This window comes from Neomonachus schauinslandi, chromosome 9 (assembly GCF_002201575.2).
Source record: "Neomonachus schauinslandi chromosome 9, ASM220157v2, whole genome shotgun sequence".
Lineage (NCBI taxonomy): Eukaryota > Metazoa > Chordata > Mammalia > Carnivora > Phocidae > Neomonachus > Neomonachus schauinslandi.
Genome location: NC_058411.1, coordinates 91,452,202 through 91,469,921, shown reverse-complemented (window position 1 = coordinate 91,469,921; position 17,720 = coordinate 91,452,202). Strand labels below are relative to the sequence as shown.

General features: G+C 42.3%; 1 protein-coding gene across 3 annotated transcripts in view; it reads right to left on the bottom strand.

Moving 5' to 3' along the window:
* Positions 1–17,090, bottom strand: part of TMOD2 (tropomodulin 2) — a 32,727-nt gene extending 15,637 nt beyond the window's left edge. Inside the window, exons 1-8 of one of the 3 annotated variants that reach the window (XM_021693989.1) lie at positions 16,965–17,090; positions 15,318–15,474; positions 10,681–10,803; positions 7,155–7,223; positions 6,988–7,000; positions 5,476–5,483; positions 3,104–3,234; positions 930–1,037 (exon numbers count right to left, since the gene is read on the bottom strand). In XM_021693989.1, coding sequence (XP_021549664.1) covers positions 930–1,037; positions 3,104–3,234; positions 5,476–5,483; positions 6,988–7,000; positions 7,155–7,223; positions 10,681–10,803; positions 15,318–15,474; positions 16,965–17,090 — 735 coding nt within the window. Of the gene's footprint in view, positions 1–929; positions 1,038–3,103; positions 3,235–5,475; positions 5,484–6,987; positions 7,001–7,136; positions 7,224–10,680; positions 10,804–15,317; positions 15,475–16,964 lie in introns of all 3 variants that reach the window. The other 2 variants (XM_021693988.1, XM_021693990.1) reach the window with 2 other exon arrangements.
* Between the last annotated feature and the right edge of the window lie 630 nt (positions 17,091–17,720).

Sequence of the window (17,720 nt, the reverse complement as noted above, 5' to 3'; positions counted from 1 at the left end):
TGTTAGCTATTAATAGTAATAACACTGACGGTGGTAATAGTTGTAGTATTTACTTGGGTCCAGGGGCTTCCTTATTTAGCTGAATTACCTGAAATGCATGGAAGGAACAGGGCTTTCGGTTGGTTATTTTTTTCACATTCTGGTTAACAGTGTCAGAAAAAAGGTTTTAAAATCTGATTGTTTAAATATTTTTGAAACATACTAATCCATTTCAAAGATTAAAATGAAATATACTTTTATATGTGCTGAGTTCCTATAGGAGTTGGGGATCTTTTAATATCCATTGACGTGACAGAATGTTAATGTAGATACAGAAGTTTCAGAAAACTTGTACTAAGCACAGAGCAAAATCTAAATGTTTATTTAGCTAAATGACTAATCCAATCTTATTTCTTTCTCCTAAAAGCGTAGTGCTCACAAAATTTTAGTCAATTCAAAGTGCCTGACATTTAGCTTCTGTCTTTTTTTTTTAAAGATTTTATTTATTTGAGAGAGAGAATGAGAGAGAGAGAGAGAAAGAGAGCATGAGAGGGGGGAGGGTCAGAGGGAGAAGCAGACTCCCCACCAAGCAGGGAGCCCGATGCAGGACTCGATCCAGGGACTTCAGGATCATGACCTGAGCTGAAGGCAGTTGCTTAACCAACTGAGCCACCCAGTTGCCCTCATGTTAGATTTCTTTTTTTTTTTTTTTCAAATATTTTTTATTTATTTATTTGACAGAAAGATAGAGAGCACAAGTAGGCAGAGCGGCAGGCAGAGAGAAAGGGAGAAGCAGGCTCTCTGCTGAGCAGGGAGCCCAATGTGGGGCTCAATCCCAGGACCCTGGGATCATGACTTGAGCCGAAGGCAGCAGCTTAACCTACTGAGCCACCCAGGCGCCCCTCATGTTGTATTTCTAAAAAAGTTTTATTTTCTAAAATTTTACTCACAATCGCCACAGGGTCATTGCTACGGGTTGCAGCCAGGCTGAACTTCTTTACGTGAGTGTTGGTTTCCAGAGCTTTTGCAAATTCCTTCAGGGTTGGAATTGGAATGTTCTAAAATGGGGAAGACATAGACAGTTGATAAATCATTCTGTAGCCCCCCTACCCCAAGTCAAGGACCCACAGCCTTTAAATTCCGTATGGGTTTAGATGGCTAAATGCATGAAATTCTTTCTAAAAGATTCATTAGCCATTCTCCAGCAACCAAGCCATCCTGGGCCAATAGCACCACTTAGTGTCTAATAAGGGAATCTAACACAATATAACATTTGGACATCACCTTCCTGTTACTTTAGCCAAGAAATTATGCACATACCAAACTTCCCTCCTTTTCTCTTTCGTTCTCTATATTCTAGCCAGACTGACCTACTTGCCATTCTTTAAACATATCATGGTCTTTCTCTCCTCCACACTCTTAGGTATGCTTTTCCCTTTGCCTGGAGATTCTATTGTCCTTTTCTCTGATTAATTCCTATTCATCTCTCAAGACCTAGCTGAAATATCACCTCCTTTGTTTATTGACTCTCCTAAGCCAGATGAAAATTTCCTTACCTGCAATTCCATAACATTTGGGGGTTTACCACATCATGTTGTAGTTATTTATTTAGTGTCTTTCTCCTAATATAAGTTTTTCAGAATAAAGACCAAATGAATCTTATTCTCTCTTCCACAGCACTCAGCACAATCCTGACCACTGGGAGGGAGGCAATATGGGGTGCACTAGAGGTTCACATGAGTCCTGGGTGCACTACAGACTAGCTCTGTGGCCATGAGCAACTTAACCTCTTTAAGTGCCACTAAGGATTAAATGAGCTACAGCAGTCTTCCTTTATCCATGGGGGCATATGTTCCAAGACCCCCATGGATGCCTGCAACCACAGATAGCACTAAACACAATATATATTGTTTTTTCCTATACATACATACCTATGATAAAGTTTAATTTATAAGTTAGGCACAGTAAGAGATTGACAACAGTAACCAATAATAAAATAGAATAATTGTAAAAATATATTATAATAAAACTATATGAATGTGATCTTGCTCTCTCTCTCAAAATATAGCTATACTCACCCTTCTTCTTGTGATGATGTGAAATGATAAAATGCCCATGTGGTGAGGTGAGGTGAGGTGAATGACATAAGCATTATAATATAAGGTTAGGCTACTATTGATCTTCTGACAGTATGTCAGGAGGATCACCTACTTCTGTACTGTGGTTGACTGAGGCTAACTGAAACCATGAACAGCAAAATCACAGATAACAGGGGACTATTGTAATGAATTTCAAGTATTTAACAAAGGGTATGGCACATAGTGAGTACTCAATACAAGTCAGTTGTTATTATTAAATGGCAGATGTTGGCCCAAAAAGAAGTAACAAAATAGGTATCAGGCAATGTTCTCCCTCTCTTTCTCTCTTTCTATCTCTATCTCACACATACCCTTCCTTCCCCTCCCTTTGAGAGTAACATGACTAATTACCAAACAGAATAAAGCAGAAGTGACAATTGTGACTTCAGAGAATAGGCCATAAAAGGCGCTGTGGCTTCCTGCTTGCTCTTTCTTTTTCTCTTTGACCACTTGCACTGGGGGAAGCACACCGTCATGACTCAAGGACACTGAGGCAGCCCTATGGAGAGAGCCATGTGGTGAGAAATTGAGGCCTCCTGCCAACAGCCATATTAGTGTGCCATCTTGAAAGTGGATCCTTCTGCCCCAATCAATCCTTCAGATGATTGCAGACCTTGATAACAGCTTTACTACAGCCTCACTTGAGATCCTAAGCCACAACTACCTAGCTCGGTCCTGATTCTTGATACTCAAAAACTGTGTGAAATAACAAATGTTTATTGTTTTAGGCCTCTAAGTTTTGGATTAATTTATTACCCAGCAGTAGATAACCAATATTCTATGTTTAACATAAATACAATGATTCTTTCCAAAGAATTCCAGAAACCACTTTTTAAAAATTTCTTCTTTTGAATAGGATATCTTGTCTCAAAACTGGTGACTACGAGGGATTGGACTCAGGTGTGAAAGCAGGCAATCGGTCATCGCCATTAAATTTTCTAACCTCATGATAAATCAAGTGACTGACAATAATCATAATGAAATACCTTAATGTTGTTGAGGTTGACTTCTTGCAGGCTGGGATCATTGGCTTTCATCTGCTGCAGACTTACTTCCACATTGGTAGGATTGGGTGGTTCCTCAAATATTGGCTTGACCTTCTCACCTTTGACCACATCTAACACACAAATTTTAATTTAATTTTATTTTTGCTTATTTTTTTTTTACAAATTTTAATTTTAAAAAGAAAATGTAAGGTTTCTCCTGCCAAAATCAGAGATGACTTCCCCAAAAATGATCTTTCCTTCCGTGCTCTGATTCCAATAATACTCTAATATCAATGATAGTACAGCTTATTCTCAACGAAGCAAGCATGGGAATGATATGGTTCTGAGTTACAGTTTCAAAGGGGCAGTTATTGCTGCTGTACATGGACCAATTGCAGACTATAATAATCAAGCCACAGGATCTGAGATGCAAAAAAGAAATAGAGTCTTTTCATTTCCAAAACCATACTGTTCCTCTGGATTCTTTTTAAAAAATATTTATTTAGGGCGCCTGGGTGGCTCAGTCGTTAATCTCCGCCTTCGGCTCAGGTTATGATCCCAGAGTCCTGGGATCGAGTCCCACATTGGGCTCCCTGCTCTGCGGGAAGCCTGCTTCTCCCTCTCCCACTCCCGCTGCTTGTGTTCCTGCTCTTGCTATCTCTGTCTCTGTCAAATAAATAAATAAAACCTTTAAAAAATATATTTATTTATTTATTTACTTACTTACTTATTCTTTTTAAGCAGGCTCCATGCCCAACATGGGGTTCAAACTCACGACCCTGAGATCAAGAGTCGCATACTCTACCAACTGAGCCAGCCAGGTGCCCCTCTGGCCTCTTGACCATACCCGACCCTTCTCTGATATCCATTTTGGAGATTTAATTTTGACAAAGATATGGGAAGAGAAACGGATAGAAAGGCAAAATGAAACAATTCTCAAAAGGAGTTAAAAGAAAATGTTTGCAGCATATATTTAACATACACAGTATTAATATCTCAATTTACACAGAGCTTCTATAAATCAGTAGACAACCCAATTAAAAATGAGCAAATAATAAGATCAGAAGAGTCTCTGCCACTCAACCAAAAATACAAAAAGTCATTAAACTGTGAAACTAAAAAATGAAATACCTTTTGACCAGCAAAAAAAAAAATGTAAAAAGAGATAACATGTACAATTGGCAACAATGTGGAGTAAAATGCATTGTCTTATGTTGTTGGTGAGAATGTAAACTGATGCAAACTTTTTGGGAGAGTCATTTGGCCTCACCTACCAAAATATAAAATATGGGTACACTATGACCCAGTAATTATGTATCTAGAAGTCTAATCTACAGAAAAAAATAGCATGGATGCATAAAGACATATATTCAGGGATGTTCACTGACGTATTACTTGTGACAGCAAAACATGATAAACAAAATGCCCATCAATGTGAAAATGGCTAAATAACTTATAGCATAATCACATAATAAGGTGCTACCTATTCATTAAAAGAATGAGGCAAACCTACATGTACTGATAAAAGAACCACAATTTGAAAAAAAGTTAACGGAAAAGGAAATACATATAAATATAACAAAATATGTACAAGATCTAAATGAGGAAAACTACAAAACTTTATTGAAAAAAATAAAAGAGAACTAAATGGAGAGATACTGGGAGAGACTCAATATTGGTAAGATGTCAATTCTTCTCAAGTTGAGCTATAGATTTAATGCAATTGCAGTCAAAATCCCAGCAAGTTATTTTGTAAATATCAACACACTAATTTTAAAGTTTATATGGAGAGGCAAAAGACCCAGAACAACCAACACAATATTGAAAATGAAAAACAAAGTTAGAGGAGTGACACTACCAGACTTTGAGACTTACTATAAAGCTACAGTAATCAAGACAGTGTGGCAGGGGTGAAAGACTAGACAAATAGATCAATGGAACAGAATAGAGAGCCAAGAAATAGAGCCACATTAATACAGTCAACTCATTTTTGATAAAGGAGCAAAGGCAACACAATGGAGAAGAGATAGTCTTTACAACAAATGGTGCTAGTATAACTAGACAACCACATGCAAAAAAAAAAAAAAATGAATCTAGACACAGACCTTATACTCTTCACAAAAATTAACTCAAAATGTATCACCTAAATGTAAAATGCAAAACTATAGAACTCCTGGAAGATAATGCAAGAGAAAATCTAGATAAACTAGGGTTTAGCAATGACTTTTCAGATATAACACCAAAGGCTTGGTCCGTGAAAGAAAGAATTGATAAGCTGGACTTCACTAAAATTAAAATTTTCTATTCTGAAAAAGAGATATTTGCAAAATACAGATCTAATAAAGGATTGTTATCCAAAATATACAAAGAACTCTTAAAACTCAACAATAGGACAACAACCTGATTAAAAATTGGGCCAAAGACCTTAACAGACCCCTGACAAAAGAAGATATGCAGATGGCAAGCAAGCATATGAAAAGATGCTCCACATAATATGTCATTGGGGAAATGCAAATTGAAATCATGAGATACTACTACACACTTATTAGAATAACCTCAATCTGGACACTGATAAAACCGAATGCTAGCTAAGAGTGGAGCAACAGAAACTCTCATTCTTTGCCAGTGAGAATGCAAAATGTTACAATCACCTTGGAAGACAGTTTGGTGGTTTCTTACAAAACTAAACATACTGTTATCATTCCATCTAGCAATCATGCTCCTTGATGTTTACCCAAAGGAGTTGAAAGCTTATATCCACACAAAAACATCCACACATGGATGTTTACAGAAGCTTTATTCATAATTGCCAAGACTTGGAAGCAACCATGATGTCCTTCAGTAAGTGAACGGATAAATACATCCTTACAATAGGATATTATACCATGCTAAAAAGAAATGAGCTATCAAGCCTGAAAAAGCATGGAGGAAACTTAAATGTATATTCCGAAGTGAAAGAAGCCAATCTGAAAGGGCTACACACTGTATGATTCCAACTATATGACAGTCTGGAAAAGGCAAAACTATAGAATAAAAAGATCAGTGGTCATCAGGAGCTAGGGGGAGAGAAAGATGAATAGGTGAGCAGAGAGGATTTTTAGGACAGTGAAACTACTCTGCATGATACTATAATGGTGGATACATGTCAATATACATTTGTCCAAATTATAGAATGTACAACCCCAAGAGTGAACCTGAATGTAAACAATGGACTTTGAATGATAATGATGTGTCGCGGTAGGTTCAACAAGTGTAACATATGTACCACTCTGCTGGGGGATGTTGATACTGGGGGAGGCTGTGCATGAATTGGGGGCAGGGAGTATATGGGAAATCTTTAATTTTGCTGTGTACCTAAAATTTCCCTTAAAAAATAGTCTTAAAAAAGTTAATGATATGTATACGCACAAAAGCCCAGAAGATGATGCACCAGACTTTTAATAGCAAACATGCTGTCAGAATGTTACCCTTTGATATTGAAGTTAAAAAGGATAAACACTTTTCTTTTTTTTTTTTAAAGATTTTATTTATTTATTCGACAGAGAGAGAGAGAGACAGCGAGAGAGGGAACACAAGCAGGGGGAGTGGGAGAGGGAGAAGCAGGCTTCTGCATCCATTATTGAGACAAAAAGACACCCAAATAGAGAAGGAAACTTATCAAAAATACTATAGTTGATTAAAAAACATCATTAGGAACATGAAACTCTGTTTGCAATCTGTGCGGACTATGTCACCTTTTTATCAGCAATTTTATATTTTGACTAAACAGACCTACCAAAGAGTATGTTCTGGGCAAAACACACCTAATTGGTACAATACGCTGCAAAACAGAACTTTGATAATTGGCTTCCCTATTCTGGTTTGACTGCTCAGAGCCCAGTGACTGATCTTGGTGAACTGACAGAATCCACCTGCAAAGTCTGCAAGATGGAAATCTGGATTCAACTGGCAGCCCAGTCAACAGGCCTCCCTCTTAACAACAACAACCTGGAGCTCCCAAGTTTCACAAACCACAGACTCCACATCAACTTACTTCTCACAGGCACTTTGCCACCTTTAGTACTGGCCATTTCTTCATCAAACTTTGGATTGTTGAGTAAATTGTGTACTCCAAGAACAGCTAGAAACAAAGATAATCAGTAAATATATAATAAGTTTGGGAAGGCATGTTAAGATGTCCGCAATGTTAATTTTCCCCTTGAAGATCAATTCTTCGTATCATAAAGTAAGTCTCCAGAACCCCCTTGCCTTGCATAGTGTATGGGACACATGTAGTATTAAATAAGCTTACATATTTTTAAAAAATCCCTTTCCAATCCTTTTCCATTGCCACCAGCGATCTTCACAGGTCTTTCTGTGGCTATACAGGTAGAATCATTTAGGATCTGCAGGACAATGGTCGAGTTATACCTCCAAATTACTGAAAACTTGCTTAGACCTCCTTGTTAAATAGACTCAACTCTTCTGTTTTCTCATCTGTAAAATGTGAGCGTGGGACTGAGCCTAAGGATACTTTAAGATCTAACATTATACAGATTACAGCAAATGGAAGAAAGATCATGGGCCTCTTTCAGTGAAAGCCGCCCCAATCTTTCAGTACCAACAGCAGTTGTCCTCTCCAGTTTAGAGCATCCTAGAATGGGAAATAAAAGAGATGTCAGCAATAAAAGGTGGGATAAGCACACTGACATTTTGCAACTCCTGTATTATGGGGAGCTTACACCAGGAGGCAGCAAAGGATGCAAGAAACGGCACCGGGTCAGCATGAGCTCTGGGCAGGCTGAAAGGAAAGTGCCCCTTTTGCTAATGAAATTATACGGATGAGACTGGCCACCTGGAGAAGGATCCCAGAGCAGGTAATCTGTCAGCAGGAGGCAGTGGAGTATCTCAGAGCTCCTCATCAGTCGTACTGTAATCCACACATCAGGAGCAGGGAGGCTGCCAGCAGCCCAATAAAGGGCAAATGCTTACGGCCGACAAGGCTAGGGTTAAGAGTGGCACTCAGGAGCAGTCGGCCAGAGTTGGAATCCTGGTTCTGTCCCATACTACCTCTGTGACTTGGGAAGTTACTAAATGCCTCTGAGCATGTTTCATCATCGGTAAGGTAGGGATAATAATTATACTTTAAGTGTTACAAAGCTTAAATGACTTCTCATGCATCAGACACTGTTCCAAGCACTTTACAGATTCCTGTTAAATAAATAAGAATTTGTCACTATGTTTCTGGCATTGTCTAGGGAGAAGACGCCCTATTTGATAAACACAGGCCACGGATCATCCAAACATATCTTGCTTTGGCCCCATACTCACTAAGCAACTTCTAATTATAATTTGGCTCCCATTGCCAAGTTTTAATCTTTGTTTTATCTGTTTCCTGTGAATCTGGCTAGTGGATTAGCCCAAACAGACGTCTCCTATGCACACTGACAAAATTGAATTTCTAGACCATCAGAACTGGTGACCATGCTGAGATCTAGCTGCTCCAGGAAGTGCTGTCTTGGAGGTCAGCAGCTGTTCTCTTGACGACTGTCTTTCTGCTGCCTACCAGCCAGAATAACATGCACAGGGCATTGACAATCTTTCCTATCTAAACCTCACTGGCTGTCAGCCCATCCGCTCATGGGGCTGCTCCTGATCTTCCAGAAAGAACCACCCCAGAGAAGATGCTGTCACCCACCCCCAGGCCGGCTTCCTCCTGAGTTCTGACGGAGCATCTGATGAGGGAATGAGGTTAAGCAGAGATGAACAAGACAGTTTTCTATCTGGATTATTCCCCTGGTTTTATTGTATGAATTTCAGAATCTAGATTCTTCCAGATGATTGGTGTTTTCCTCTTTCTCCTTTCTTAAGCATTTCCTGGGAATTCAAGCCCAGCCCTGCATTCTCCCTTTGGGCAATTCTAGTAGAAACCATGAGACAACCCTTGAGAGAAGCAGTAACCATACCAGGATCCCTCCACAGCAACCGCAGGGCTAAGAAGAAAGGTCACTGCAAGGCACCTTCTTAACTGTGTGATGCAGGTGCCTCAATTCCTGCAGTGATTTCTGAGAGAGGTTCAAATATGTGAACTTAGTATTGACCACTGATCTCATCACAGGAGGAACAAAGATGTAGCTGAGACGGTAGGCATGCTATTAGAATAAGGCATAGCTGGTTCTCCTGGGAGGGAGGATGGATTATTATTACAAATGTTTTTCAGTGGAATAAAGATGTGAGGATTCTTGCTAAGGCTCGTGGACTGTTTTTTATTTTTTTGAGAGGAAGAGAGCACATGTGGGAAGGGTAGAGGGAAATGGAGAGAGAATCTTAAGCAGACTCCACACTGAGGACAGTGCCCGACTCAGGGCTCGATCCCATGACCTTGAGATCAGGGCCTGAGATGAAATCTGGAGTCGGACGCTTGACCAACTGCGCCACCCAGGCACCCAAATATGGGCTGTTTTTTAAAGCACCTTTATCCTGTAGTGACCTAATAACCCTAATAATCTAAATTTACATCCCACTTGGAAAAAAACACATCCCATTAATGCACAAATATGCGGGGCACCTGGGTGGCTCAGTTAAGTGTCTGCCTTCAGCTCAGGTCATGATCCCAGGGTCCTGGGATCGAGCCCCGCATCGGGCTCCCTGCTCAGCGGGAAGCCTGCTTCTCCCTCTCCCACTACCCCCCTGCTTGTGGTCCCTCTCTCGCTGTGTCTCTCTCTGTCAAATAAATAAATCTTTAAAAAAAAAAAAGAATGCACAAATATGCTGGTAGATGCATGGAATCTTTCTTGAAGGATATAGTAGAAATGGGAGAGGACTTAATTAGGGTGAGATTAATTACTTTCATGACATATTCTTTTGTTGGTGTTGCTATGTTCCAATAAAAGTTTATTTACAAACACAGGAGGCAAGTCGCAGTTTGCTGACCCCTAACTTACCGCCATCTTGACTACCCATTCTTTTATACTATGTGTGTTTTGTCTATCTGCATGTATAACCAATTCAAATCATAACACCAATTATTATTTTGTTGCTACTGTTTAGAAAACTAGAAAAAGATGAGCAGATGGGGCTGAATATGGCTTTAATTACTGTGTGGGTGTAATGGTTAATAACTCCTGCTCTGTGGTTAGGCTAACAGACCTCTTCGTGGCAATCAAAACGGAATAGCGACTGTGGGGAAGAGCAAGAACTTCACAGATACTTTATGATGATAAAATGTTATAAAATGCCAATGTGAAAGCTCCTTAGAGTAAGGGCTATTATTTCATTGTTTAAGTTCTCCACACTCCTTTAGATTCCTTCTCTTTGGCTTCTCAAACTCTTGAATTTTGTAGGAAGGGTATTATTGGGGCATTTTATAGCCGAGATAGGAATTTACATTTTACAGCTGAGATACAGCAAAGTAAGATTTGCTCAGAGAGGTGAAGTCACTTGCATCAAGTCTTATGGCTACATAATAGCTGAAGTCACCCTGGTATTGCAATGCTGATCAGTAGTTACTGAAGCTCAGAGGCTGCTGCTGGGCATGCCAGTGTGTGCCTGGGGGGGCCAGAGCCGCACAGGAAAGTTTCCCAGAGCTGAGGACTAACCTGCAAGATCATAGAGCTCGGTGTCGGAGGCGCTGGCCAAAGCTTCTTCCAGTTCTGGGTCAAGGGTCACTTTTTCTTCTTTACGAGTTTCTATGGGCTTTTCTTTGGGGATGAAGACTCTCCCTTTAAATCAGAAGGAAAACAAAAACTATTGTGTGCTACTCACCAGGGTAGGGTAAGAGGACTGACCAGACAATGCAGCTCTGACCACTGAGAGCCAAGTCATTAAGCCATTGCACACCCAACTGGGATTCCTTCCTTGCTGGGACGATGGCGGTATCATTTATCCACTATTAGAGGGAGGGAACGTCAGAGGGGGAATCCTGCGTTCTGCAACACAGAGATCTGAGGAGACTACGGTTCTTAAACGTAGAAGGAAACGGTGGTTTCTACCTCTCTACCATCGATCGTCAGCATTGCCCTTGGACCTGGGCAAGAAAGGCCCTGCCATGGGCCCCACGTTTTACAGGGCTCACTCTGGTCCTCCTCTCCTGCAGTCTCCCTCCTCCCCACATCATGGGAGAAGTCATGGGGCCAAAGGGACATTCCCACCCAGAATCCAGGCCACCTGCTAGGCCCCGCTCCAGGCATCTGGGATCCTGGAATTCCCTGCTCAAAGACCCCTGAACTTGCTTCCAGGGCCTGCGTACCTCCCTTCCCCATGTCCATCCTCCTGGAGGCATGTCACATTGCTGGAGTGAGCACCCCCAGGCCACGGGGAGGTTATTTGTGTCAAATATGTGTGAGGCCCTAGCAGTATAGGACAGCCCCATATGCTTACATGGAACTTTTGGAAGCCCAAGAATCCTGGGTTTCTAGGTGTATTTGTAACAGGATAGAACACATTTTAACAGCTATTAGCTTTTAAATATTTACAAAAAATGGCACATAGGCTTCTGTGTGTGTTCTTCCCTTGGATCCTGCAAATATTGGAGGCAGAGTCACCCACACAGTCCCAGGGGTTCCGGAGGGACAAACTACAGCTCTCCCAGAACTTTCCCCCCCCTAGATTGAGATTGTAGACCACGAGGATGCTCTATCTGGGGTCACGTGGAGTAGTGTAGTGGCCTGGGGACACAGCTACCTCTCTAGACATACCAAAGGACGTCAGATGTAAAAGGCGAAATCAGGAGTCATGTATTTAGAAACTGTGGAGGTCTGTGAGCAACAAGGTCTTTTATGCTTCCCACATGTGTATACTCTGCGATCAACTCCCGCTTCATCCTCACAGTCAGATTCCATTTGTTTTGCCCCTGACTCACTTCTCAATATGCTGATATCCACGCCCTACCCTTCTCAGCCCCAACCTCTGGACTGAAGATTACATCGCTGGGAGGATGGCATATTACCTGCTCCTAACTTTCAGCCCGCTCAACGCACCCACATCCCACTCACGCAATGACTCATAAGGGGAAACCCAGGACATTCCAGAGCTCCCACAGCAATACTCCAGACCTACTTACACTCTTTTTCAATTCCTTCCAGCTTTTGACTCTTAGTTTCTTTTCTGGAGCTGCTCTTACTTCTTGGCATGATCTTTGAAATTGGTCTCCTCCAATTTGATCTTTGGAGTTCCCTACAGACTCACCCTTCCACTGCCTTCTCTTTGTCATCTTGGATAGAACAGAGAGCTGGCTCCCACTTCAGCCAATGGAGACCAACACTGTTTCCAGGTCTCTCTGGCTAGCTAGCCCTTCCCCACTCCCATTGGAAAGGTAAGGGTCAAACCCAAAGTCAGTAACTCTCCTTTACAAATGCTCTCCAAGAGCTGTCCCTGGTTGCAGGGGCTGTGGGATAGCTTCTGATAGTTTACCAGATCTTCAAATGGTTGGACATGAAATCAGGGACCAGGCAGTGCTGGGCACCCTAGGGAGACACCACTGCTTGTAGTCAGTCTGGGGTATCCTGGCCACAAGGTCTCCATCACTCACCATCACCCTGCTTCCTGCCTCTGCATCACATAAACTGCCACCTTTCCCAGAAAGAAGCAAAATACACTGGAGCATAATGAAAAATACAAGGAGAATGGCCAGAAGATAGAAAATGAAAAAAGAAAATAACCAATCAATAACATCTCAGACACTAGGGTTCATCCCAGACTTATTTTTCATAGTATCTGCAGCCTGAAGCCTTTTCTTTGTGGCTCAGATGATCTTGGTTCCAGAGTCAAAGAGGCTTCCCCTTTCCTCCTTCCTGCTAGTGCCTAGGATTACCCTCAATACCACGTGCACAGGTGGCCCATAGCTGCCAAACTTTAGGACAACTGCTGCTGCATATCCATTCCTGGTGGTGGTGGGGTGGGTAACCAAACAACAAGTTCTACGTGGATAAAACTACTGCAGAGAGTGAAACATGGCCCAGGAACCCGAGGGCCCAGGGCCCAGGGCATTCAGAGCTGAAGTTGTAAAGCCCCTCGCCTGAGGCCTTTACGGCAGCCTCCAAGGCTTCCAGATCATCCACTGGTGCTTCCAGATCATCTGCTGGTGCTTCCAGATCATCCACTGGTGCTTCCAGATCATCCGCTGGTGCTTCCAGATCATCCGCTGGTGCTTCCAGAGTCCTGCAGACTCTACTCTGTTCCCTCTGCTCTGTTTGGAAAACTTGCTCTCTGCTCATTTTGCCAACTGTGTTGCCTTCCAACCTTCTCCTAAGCTACACTGGGCAACGGTGTGCCCCTTTTGTCTCCCCATTTACGACCCAGGCTGCCCCTGCATTCCTAACTCCCCTGTGAATCATCTGCAGATGAATCTGGATCGAGAGATAATTTACCACTGCTACTCCTCAGACCTCTACTTTGAGAAGAAGAAACAACAGCTTTTCGCTTGTTATTCTGGCACTACCCTAATATTGGATGTTAACTGGGATTTTATTGAAGATTTCACATTATAATTTTTCTTGCACAACGAACTTAGTCTAATAGCAGCCAGGCTGCCATAGAAACAGCTCCATATTTCTATGGCAATCCTTAGTTATTTGCCCAATTTGTCACTGTCCAACTTCACTTTCTTAATAAATTGACACAATCAGTGGTGCACGATCCATCAAATGAGCACGATTCAGAGGACAGCCAGATGTCGCGTAACAGAAGACAGCAGTGCTCTGACTGACGCCACCTGAGGAGGGGTGCTCCTGCTGCCCCAGGACCCTGTACAGAAGCTCCCAGACAGCATTCATCCGAACCTGTATTTATCAAAGTGCCAGCGCGCATAGGTGGGAAACACACAAAACACACAAAACCCAAAGTAAATAAACAAAATGATGAACACAGTGCTATGAAGGCAATACATGAGTGTCATGGCAGAGAGAAGGGGTCTATTTTAGACAGAAGGGTCAGGGAAAGCCCGAGGCCCTGACGTTTCAGCTGGGACTTTTAGAATGTGAAAAATGGGGATGTGGGTCGGAGGGGAGAGATCATGAGAAGACCCTGGGATGGGAGAAGAACTCGGCAGGTTTGGGGAACCGAATGCAGACGGTGGGGCCGAGGCTCGGCAAGGGAAGGGGAGAGGTGATCAGAGAGGTGGGCAAGGTGAGCTCTCCCAGGGCCCTGAGGACCACAGTGAGGATTTGAGACTTTCAGCAGGGAAGTGACATGATCTGATCTGCATTTTAAAAAGACTGTAGTTGCCATGAGCTTATGGATGATTCCATTAGTGTCTGTGGGCCCAAGTCCCTGTCTGTAGCTGAGGAAACCACACAGGCTGTTGGTACCCACTTTTCCTCCAAAGGGGAGCCTAGGGTTGGAAGCTAAGGAGGAGGGTTTTCCTGGTCTTGGTTCTGAGCTCAGTCCTGGCATGGAGGAACCCTTTGTTCCTCAGAGCCTCACCAGGACTATCACAGTGCTTCTCTCACTAGACACAAGCTCCTTGAGGGCAAGGTAGGGTCCTATTCACTGTGGTGCCAACACCTGGCACATAGCTGTGCACAAAGGGGGTGCTTGGTAAATGCTGGATGAGGGAATGGTTGACTGCACCATTCTCTAACGGTAGCATCTTAGGTTAGGGGTCTGGTGCCACAGCTATCCTAGACATGGAACAGAAAGGCCTTGAGGGGATGTCTGCAGTCAGTAAAGCCCTGAGCTAAGAGAAACGCACCAACGCCTATAGGACCTTCTTTCGGGCACAATACTACCTCTTGCTGCCAAAGCTTTTTCTTTGGGGCTTAAGATATTTTTCACAGAACTAATTTGAGTACCTTTACACTCTAAGTATTAATTTAATTAGCTTACATATTCTGCCATAATTTTTTTTGTAACTAGTAAACTGTATTTTTTTGGAGCAGTTTTAGGTTCGTAGAGGACAGTACAGAGAGTTCCCATATACTCCTTGTCCCACGCTTACAATCTCTCCCCCAATGACACTGTGCAGCTGAGTGGGACGTTTGTTACAACTGATGAGCCTACATTGCTATCATTATTATCCAAAGTCCATAGTTTATATTAGGGTCTACTCTTGGTGGTGCGCATTCTATAGGTTTGGACAAAAGTATACTGGCATGTCTCTACCAGCCGTGATTCTTTTTAATTATGAATCCAGTTCTTGGGCTTCTTTCCCACTTCCAGGTCAGTTCCCTTGCTGGACCCCCCATGACAAGATATGAGGAGTACCTTTGTCCCAGGATGTGGCACCTGGGGCCCTTACCTTTCTTTTCTCCAGTGAAGGGCACAAAGTCTTCCCTGTCCTTCTGTTCCAAAGCTTCCTTCTCCAGGTACATGAGGAGGTGCTCGCGATCGAACGGGCCAGTGGCTGCTTTCTGGGTCTGGTCTTTCTGTCGGAATCCAGCTGGTAGCAGTGCACTCTGATGAGACAGAGGTGTAAGCAGGAAGGAAGGTGTTTGCCCTACTGATACTCTGTCACTTGGCCCCCCACCCCAACCCAGCTGTCTATGGGGGAGGCAGGGAGAAGGATACCTGTGCAGAGATGCAGGTGTGCACTGAGGGCTGGGGACTCTGGCGCATCTCTGAGGCCCTACTCTGGCCCATTCTGTGCTGAGATGTTTCTGCTAATGCGCATAGGCCCACACAGCTGGCTAGAACCGCCTCTGAGTCTTCTGCAGCTGCATTCTAGAATGTGGTAGCAAAAGGCCAGGCACCCTTCACGACCTCCTTCCTCGTAGATCACACTTGGGTTTGGCCAGGTCTGTACCTGAGGTGCTTCCAGGCAGGCATACAGAGACTAACAAGGAGCCAACATGGCTATACTCTCTTATTTCTAGCCTCTTTCCTGGGAAAACATCCCAGCACATAAGTAAATATTAGGGGAGATGCTGATACCTGCTTGACTAAGCTGAGTGATTCCTTCCTTAAGGTTCAAAAATAAAAACATTTTTTTTAAGGCTGTGTTTTGGGTTATTTTATTTATTTTTAATTTAATTATTTGTTTCAGGGGTGGAGGTCTGTGATTTGGCAGTCTTATATAATACCCAGTGTTCATTACAACACATACCCTCCCCAATGTCCGTCAAGGATAAAAATATTCTTAAAAATAAATAAAATATCCAAAGTGTCTGGCATATCAGAATATCATATAAATAATTTTTAGTGACATTTTTCTTTATAGTAAAATCACTATTTTGGATGCCTCTGATTCTAATTTTAAAAAAACACCATCAGCACTAAAGAAAGTGCTTGCTAAACAAACACTGTAACAAACTACTTTGCTTTTCAAGAGCTCATAAAAATAGTAGAATCTCCACTTAAATTTACATAATATTATTGTTATAATTCAAATCCATCCATTGTTGTGAGATCACCAAAAACTTCAAGTCATTCATGCTTTTTTAAAAAAATGAGGTGTAAAAAAGATCAGTTTGTGGGGTTAAAGGCCTGGTGTAAATATCATCTCTGATGTTTACTAGTATGGGATCTTCTGTAAATTACTTCTCTTCGTCTGTCCCCCTTAATTATGAAATGAGTGTAATATAATTTACCCCAAGGGCTTCCATGCCCAGTAGAGTGTATGGCCTCACAGAAGAAATTTGGTTAAGATTTGTTCCCTTTTCCTCTTTCCTTTCTTCTTCCTTAAGTCCGACTAGTCCTTTCTCAAGCAATGGAAAATATTTTTTACCATTTACATTAAATTGGTTTTTGAGAAATACATTTGTCCTATCATATTGTACACGTGGCTACTGAGGTTCTTTATGAATCTGTCAGACTGGAACCAATCAGGGGAAGAACGCAGAATTTGTATTTGGAGGTAAGGGATTTCTACACTATTGTTTAAGGACCAAGCCTCACAATTTATCCCCTACTACCATTGACCACCATGTTTCAGTCCCAGGTCACCAACCTTGGGATCTAGGTCATCAAGAACATTTTCCAACTGTTTCAGTTCCTCTTCTGAGAGTTTGCCAAGAAGCTCATCCTCATCAATGTTCTTGTATTTCTCCAGCTCTTTTTGAAAGGGGAGTGCCATGGCTTCTTATATGCCCTTCTCATGGGTCACGAACATTTAAACAGGGCAGCTTCCTGAGACTTCAGAATACTACCAATAAGAAAGAAACACTGTTATCTTATTCTGCAAACAGGACTTATTCACAGGAGACAAGGGCTGTGCCATCTGCCCATGGAGTCTTTATTGGACGAATAATTCCACCAATCAGTAATATCACTTCCATTTGCAGAGCAACCTCACAGCTTCTTTCACTAATTTAGATCTTTACAAACAACCCAGAAAGGAAGCCTGGACAGATACTAATATCCCACTTGACAGATAAAGACTCTGAGGCGAAGGTGGCTAAGTTGCTTGCTCGAGGCTCCAGAGCTGGGACGTGCCAGGCCTCCTGATTCCCAGCGTGGCGGGTGCCTTTCCCCCACACTACTCTGCCTCCTCCAGCTTTCCACAGAAAACAGTGGAAAACAATGAACAAATTGTAAGGCAGTCGTAAGAAGCACACTTGTGTCTTTTCAGGGAGAGAGTGATGTGAAGAATACAAAATGGGGTTCATTCAGGAAAGAGAGTTTGGAACGTCCATGTGAGAAAGCATTGTGCAGTGACTCCCTGCAATTAATCTCAGTAAGATTCTGAAATCCTGACTACATACTC